General features: G+C 41.5%; 1 protein-coding gene across 3 annotated transcripts in view; it reads right to left on the bottom strand.

The window, feature by feature from the left end:
• Nucleotides 1-5,232: 5,232 nt before the first annotated feature.
• Nucleotides 5,233-7,716, bottom strand: part of STK10 (serine/threonine kinase 10) — a 113,480-nt gene continuing 110,996 nt past the window's right edge. For all 3 annotated transcript variants that reach the window (XM_061616885.1, XM_061616884.1, XM_061616883.1), the window contains exon 19: nucleotides 5,233-7,590. In XM_061616885.1, coding sequence (XP_061472869.1) covers nucleotides 7,450-7,590 — 141 coding nt within the window. In that variant the 3' untranslated portion in view covers nucleotides 5,233-7,449. The remainder of the gene's footprint in view (nucleotides 7,591-7,716) is intronic.

The raw sequence follows: 7,716 nt of genomic DNA, 5'->3' as shown, positions 1-7,716 counted from the left end.
CCTCAAAAGATTTTTTTAAAAGAACCTTCAAACACGTTTATGACACTCAAGTAATCGGTTTATGATAGGATACCGTCTTAAAACGTCCAGCCAAGTGTTTTAATGTGGTGCCATCTAGTGGAGACACATAAGAAGTGTGTATTATATGACTTCAGCTACAGTATTTAAATCCTTTGGTAATAATTATCACAGAAAGGGGCAGAACTTCTTCACAATGTCTTAGGGATGTAACTAGAATGTGTTTGTTCAAATAATAATAATAATAATAATAATAATAATAATAATAATAATAATAATAATAATAATTTAATTTGTGTGTCGCCTATCTGGCCAATGGCCACTCTAGGCGACGTACAATTCAGTTGCAAAATGCATCACAATAAAATACAAATAAAATACAACATAACAGTAAAATAGTAACAGTTCAGAGTAATAGGCAATTTGTACTAAAAATTAACCCTCCCCGGAAGTCCCAAAGGCCTGTCTGAAGAGCCAGGTCTTCAAGGCTTTGCAGAATACGTTGAGGGAAGGGGCATGCCGAAGATCGTATGGGAGGGAGTTCCAGAGAGTGGGGGCCGCCACTGAAAATGCCCTCTCCCTAGTCCCCACCAACCTAGCTGCTTTAGTTGGTGGGACTGAGAGAAGGTCCTGAGTGGCTGATCTTGTCGGGCGGCATAATTGGTGGCGCTGGAGGCGCTCCATCAGGTAAACTGGGCCGAAACCGTATAGGGATTTAAAGGTTAATACCAACACCTTGAATTGAGCCCGGAAAATAACTGGAAGCCAGTGCAGATCGAACAACACTGGGGTGATGTGTTCCCGGCGGCGACAATTTGTGAGTAGTTGAGCCGCAGCATTTTGTATAAGTTGCAATTTCCGGACCGTTTTCAAGGGTAACCCCACATAGAGCGCATTACAGTAGTCTAAACGAGAGGTGACCAGGGCATGTACTACTAGTGGGAGCTGATGAACAGGCAGGTAGGGTTGCAGCCTACGAATGAGGTTGAATTGATACCAAACTGCCCGGCTCACTGCCGAGATCTGAGCCTTCCATACAACAAGGGTTCAAGGCTTTTTAAAATGCAGTTGTTTAACCAGGTTAGGAGTGACCATACCAGCAAAAACGTCACTCACATCTCTCGCAATGTTTTAAAGCCATTCATCTCTTTATTATAACATTATGAAGGTTGGAATAATGGCAGCGATGTAGCAGAGCAGGGACAGGCAAGGATGTAGTGCTGCTATTTTAACAACAGCAACAATTATATTTCCTGGGTGCTATTTGCCAATTCCTCTGCATGCCAAATAAATGTTTTCTCAGACCACCACATAAGCTAGGCAAAAGAAAAATGTAGATTGCATGAGCATGCATGGATAAGGGTTAAGCTGCCTCTTTTATTTTGAAAAAAAAAATACAAATCCCCTTTTATTATGACTAACTAAGATGTCACTTCAGGCTGGTTGTTAAAATGTGTGTGGGGGGGCTTGATGTTCAAGCCACAATGTTACAGAAATGCTACAAATAGCTTGAGTGCTCTGCACACATTGTTTTGAATAGTACCCCAATTAGCAACATCATATTAAAATCAAGTGCATTATATTCTTCCACTTCCATTAAGACTAGAATTCTAATTCCTGTAAGAAGTTTTCTCCAGTATGTATCAGGAGGCCACTTAATGCTTACCTGTTGCTTTCATCACTTCAGCAGTTTTGCTTTTTATTTCTACTATATATTGCATAAGAACTTGTGGTTGCCTTTAAAAGATTACCATCCAAAGCTGATGACCATACCTCCTTTTAAGCACCAGACTCTAGGCACCAGAAATATATATCAACTATATATGCATCAAGAATTAGAATTAAGGCAGTTTCTGCCAGTGGGTGCATCTCTCAAGGATACAGAGCAGAATAGCCAAAATTCAGTTAACACTTTGACATGCAACAAACAATGATCACTGAGTTGTTGTGCATTTTGGTGTTCAACTTACTTCTGCTAGAGAGTAAGAGAGAAATATGCCTCTTGATTGTAACAGTGGGAGTCTGGTAGCATTGCTCTAGCTCTGTTGCTCTAGCCTTTAGGTCTCCTCCCATGTCCATCTGGTCCCACAACAGGCAGAGTTCTTGGCTAGCCCATACTGTCTTCAGTTGTATCAATCTATATGATGAGGTGGTTATGTACATCCTGCTGTCATGTACTGGATTCTGCCTGCACTGGTTTTCAGTGGATAAACTGGAAAAAGGATAGTCCGCCCTGATTGGATCTTGTCTTCATTTCCTCTGTGCACAGAAATAGAATACACCCACTTCTATCTCTTCCTGTTGGTTCTAAATGTGCAACTTTCTCTCTGTATGTATCAACCTACAAGCTTTAGCCCACGGAAATGTATATCACAATAAAGTGTATTGGCCTTTAGATTACATGAGGATTTTTCGTTGGTTGTTAGAAAATACAATGCAACCTTCTGGAATTTGTCATTTGGAAACGTCACTTTTCATGCACAGCTGTATAGCAAAAGGCGATCTGAACCAATTATTGTGTGCACAAGAATGTGTATCTGCACTTTACCACACACTGATGGCAAGCCATATTAAATTTCTCACAATGCCCTGAAGCACTGTAGCAAGTCAAAATGGCTTCCTATGCATCTGCCATCAGGTATAATATAAGTTCCAGGAAGAGAATTGCGGCTCAAAAACAGAGGGAAATGTGAAAATTAGCCCCATATGCAAAACTGTGAAAAGGGGAACTTGTACACCACCCATTCTAACAAGTAAAGAAAAACACTGTAATTCACAATTTCCATGCTTTTGGGTACATGCACGAATTTCTAACTCCTCTTCTCTTAAACTGGAGTTATTTCCCAGTCCCAGGAGACACAATACTTTTAACAGGATAGGGTTGCAGGTGCAGTGTAGTCCAAACAAACAAGGCATGAAGAACTAGTCCAGGTTGAAAATGTGATCCAGAGGCAAGGTCAGGCAGCAATCAAAGGTCAATCTTACAGGGAATTCAGGCAAGGTACAACACAACAAGTAGGGGGAATTAGAATCAGGACCAAAGAGCCAGAGACCTGTGTTGTTTCTAGCAACCGGAAGGCTCAAGAGGGAGACCTTACATACTCTGGCCTCTTAGATTGCACCATAACTACAGCTGCCGGTATTAAACAGAGTTTTAGGTATTGCTTACTCATGAGGAGACTCCTTATTCATGAGCAGTAGAATGACACACACACTCCGATCTGTAGACACATCCTATGTCATTTTCAGCTCAGATCTGGACATTTTGGGCATTGGCATTCTGAAGGATTGGAAGGAAGGTGTCTCCACTTCTGCCTCCGACAGCTCCAAGAGATCTTCAGCAGGCCTCCCTTTGGAAGGCCCCTCAAGGGGTTCCAGGGGACCCTACCTGCTCCTCAAGATGCGCAATGTCTGGGATGTCTGGTTTGTCCTCCAAAGACTCCGTGTCTGGTGCCAGATTAGGGCTAGGCATGACAATACCTGTGTTTGCTGATTACAATCTACTTGATAGTCATGACAACTTGTTAGTTTCTTTGACCTACAAAGCATGGTATAAGGCAAAATATTCACTGAGTTCACATTTTATGACATGCAGAATTGTGAAAATGCCATATAATTCCCCAGCAACTCTAATGCATGATGGGAATTGTTGGAATCCTGCTCAGTGAGGATGACTTACCTGCCAAAGACAATCTATCAATGGCAATTTCCATGTGAAGACATTATTCATCAGATTTATAGGAAATGGCTGGGTGACTAAAAAGAGCTCTATCCCAGAGTTCATACACACTTTTAAGTTCAGCACCTACCACACTGTTTGGTACTAAATAACTGCTCATGTCAAAACAGAAGGAAAGTAGATTTACACAGGGCTGTGGAGTCAGAGTCGTGGAGTCGGAAGCAATTTTGGGTGGAGTCGGAGTCGGTAGAAATGTACCGACTCCGGCTTCAAAATAAATTTTGATTGACAAATTTTTTAAAATATAAATTCACAATGTCAAAGAAGCTTCCCATTAAGTCAGCTGTAGTTGAGCATTTCACCATAACTCAAGATGGAAAACATTTTGTGTGTCAGTGTATGACACAGGACCCAGATGAAGACAAATGCTGTGATGCCAAGATCAGCGCATATTCAGGCAGCGATAAAAATGCTCCTATGAGAGCTTCCCATTTAAAAAGACATTTACAGCCCTTTCCAGGGCTGTGGAGTCAGAGTCGTGGAGTCGGAAGCAATTTTGGGTGGAGTCAGAGTCAGAGTCGGACAGTAGAAAAATAGAGGAGTCTGAGTCGGAATCGAAGGTTTGGTGTACCGACTCCACAGCCCTGGATTTACAGTAGGAGACAGAATTGATTGCTGAAGTGCAGGTCTCTCTCTCTACCAAGCAGTGTCACCCTTTAGCTATTGTTTGGAAGTTCAGCAGCAGAGAATTAAAAACGGCTTCAACCGGTCACAGCTAGCTTCAAGAATTAATAGTTTTATTATCAACACATTTCAATACACATCTTCTCAAAATGAAACAATGTATATTTTAAGAAAACTGTTTGGTTCAGAGCCTGAAAGCTATTGATTGTGGGATGCTTTAAATCTCAATAAGCAGGATTCTGGAATTAAATTCCACTACACTCAAGCCAAGTTATGCACAAATAGAAGTCAATTCAGCACTGCTGACTGCTGACCAAAACCCACATGCAATAATTAAAACAGAGTGTTCAGGACATAAATGCAGGCTCTCACCATGATAATGTTCTTATTAGATTATCTACATCATAGTGGTTACCCAAAAGAAAAAATCCTTGAGGAAATTTTTTCAAAACCCTTATTTAACCCACATGAAAGATATTGTTTTGTGCTAAGAGACAAAAATAAGTCAGTTTTATTTAGGTTAGGAAAGAGAAAAAATAAGAGAAGTGACACTTTCTTGCCTTAAAAGCAGCAGGGCATCCTTGAAACACTATGAGGTAAATATTGCACTTTTGTAACATTACAGCAGTGCTTGGTAGCAATCAGGACCAGACTGGCACAGAAAAAAATATACACACACAATTGCAGCAATTTTAAAATTAGCAACTATGGTCTGATTTCTAGGACAAGGATGCAATGAATTAGCTGAGCTACTGGCTGATTCATAAGGAAATGGAGCAGCATGTGTGTGCAATGTAAAGGTTATAAAGAAGCAAGAATTTGCAACACAAAGCTAGACTAGAAACTGCCGGTAAAGTTTGGAAAAAGTTTACTTCTCTGAATTCTCAGGACACAACCATTTGCAGCCTCTGTTACAATTTCTCTCACATGCAATATCTTAACACACACAATGATTTAAAACAGTGCAGCAAAGGGATTCAAGTGGTTTCTGGATGCACATTTTCTAGCCTCTGGAATCCAGAGGCTCTTAAACAGACATTTGGGTCTGGTTCTGACACTTTTAATGTACTCAATATTGCACTGAGACTGCAGCCTGCCAGCAGCCATGAGTTTGCAAGACCACCATTTTCATTCCAGCAAGTAAACTCCGAGAACAGAAATTATGTCATCAGCAACATCGCTTAAGAGGATGATACACTGGGAACAGAAGACAAAAGCATTATTTCCTACACAGAGCTATTGCTGCAAAGGTCCTGAGTGATATACATAAAGGAACTCTGGACCATGTTGCTACCTTAATATTTAAGTGCTTTGAGATGGTGCAATAAACTGTGTAGGCTGTCTCGGGGACTGCAAACTGGCCAAGCAGACAAAGCTTTGAAACCTCTGAATATCTATTTTAATAGTCAAATGAGGTGGGGGTGGATGAGGGAAAAAAGACACTTCTTTGGTTTAAAAACAGCCTTTGGAAGACTTAAAGATTATAAAATGCTGAACAGCATTTTAAATGTAAAATATTCTATTCCAGTCTATTTGGCTCCTCTTGTGTGGATCATTCTGGCTTACTGCAAACTTAAAGCAACTGTAAAGCCATACACAATGACTCAAATGCTAGTTTATGCTAATATTATGTCCTCCAATCGCATCACTACCAACAGTTTAACAGCAGACTTTAAAACAAATAAACCCAAAGCTAGCATTTGCTGTTTTATGATACTCGCATGAGAGAATGCAAAAGAAGGTGCCTTCAACCTTAGGCCAGCCGCAATCTTGCTGCAAGACATTTACTTTTCTTCTATATACTATATTGGAAGAGCAGTCATTAGCTCTTGCCATAACCTGAGCATGGGCTTTCCCCTATACTAGTAGGCAATAGGGAAAGAAAGGGAGCTAGGAGAGAGAACTCCTTGTCAATCACCACAGGAAAAAAAAACCCGTTACATCACAAATGAAGAGGTACGGCAGCGAGTATTGTGAAGAGCAAAGAAACTTCATCCTTTTTAGGTTGTGATGCCATACTCCCAACAGACTATCAGGAGAACTGATCTTGGCCATTCTATACAACAAGCAATGGGAAGCCATCGCTGAGCTAACTGTGCCGTTGTATTGCCCATCACTTTAGGATCTGAACTCTGTGATCTCTGCCCAACGTGTTAATTTAAAACCGTTTGTTTAGGGCAGGGTGTGTTAATCTAAACTTCTCAAAACTGGACAGCAATTTCTACACACCCACCCACAGCCTTCACAACTATTGAAATACACTCCAAGTTGGGTTATAAACCTCTGACTACCTTCTTTGTCAGCCCTGGGCTTGGGATTGGTTTTGACTGAAACACTTCACTTGGATGTTTCAGGCCTTGGTAACTCTACCCTACATTTGAGAAAGGAAAGAAATTGTGTCGCACTTTACCAGGAGGTGTGTGGGGTCACTTCAAAACAAGCTGAGGAACACATGTTTGACGGGGAAGACCTAGAAGGAGCCCTTTGCTTAACTGACAGAGATGGAGGCCACAATAAAGGCAGATAATTTATCATTGCCTTTTGTAAGGCTGTCAAGCTGAACCCTCTGTGCATCAAGGCAGTCAAGGGTCCAACCATTAAGACAAAGCTCACGCTGTTAAATGAAGCCACCGAGTGGGCCTAACGTGAGAACCAGTTAGGAAAATTAAACAGACAAGTTTATCAGCAGTGCTTAACAACCATCAACAATCTTTTAGGTCACCTACATTTATCCCTCCAACAGATGGTGAGAGAGAAAACTGCCCAATGGCTAGGCAATGGGTTCAGCAAGAGGCATGAACTGTGCACATGACTCCATTAGCTCCCCTATTTGAAGCTCATCCACAACTCTCCTAGTGCAATTGGTCAGCACCAGCCAGGGCCACCTAAATGTGAAGCTGTCTCCTCTCCAGTGGAACAGACCTCAGGCCTTGTTGGTTATCTTACACACAAGAGGACACACTAATCAGAGTTGGCACAGAAGGAAAGGGAGCCCTGATAGTCCTCTAGGTTGACTTTTCCTCTGTGGACAAAACCCGGAATTGCCTTTTTGCCCACTAATCCAAGGGTTATGACGTCTCTGCAGAGCTGAATGGGACAAACTTGGCAGGCTTGTTTGGCGACGTTGGAGACTGACCACCAGCCTCCTCACTGAGTTTGAAGAACATTTCTTGCTCTCGTTTCTTCTGATTCAGCTCATCTTCCAAAGCCTGAAACACAAGGAGAGAGGAGCTCAACTGAAGGTAATGCTTCAGCTGTAATCACATAGCTTATATGGAGGAGTGTTAGAATCAAAATGAAATTAGAGGGGGTGGGAATCAAATCGAAATACCTAA

Source organism: Rhineura floridana, chromosome 3, assembly GCF_030035675.1.
Source record: "Rhineura floridana isolate rRhiFlo1 chromosome 3, rRhiFlo1.hap2, whole genome shotgun sequence".
NCBI lineage: Eukaryota > Metazoa > Chordata > Lepidosauria > Squamata > Rhineuridae > Rhineura > Rhineura floridana.
This window is presented reverse-complemented; position numbering and strand designations above follow the sequence as displayed.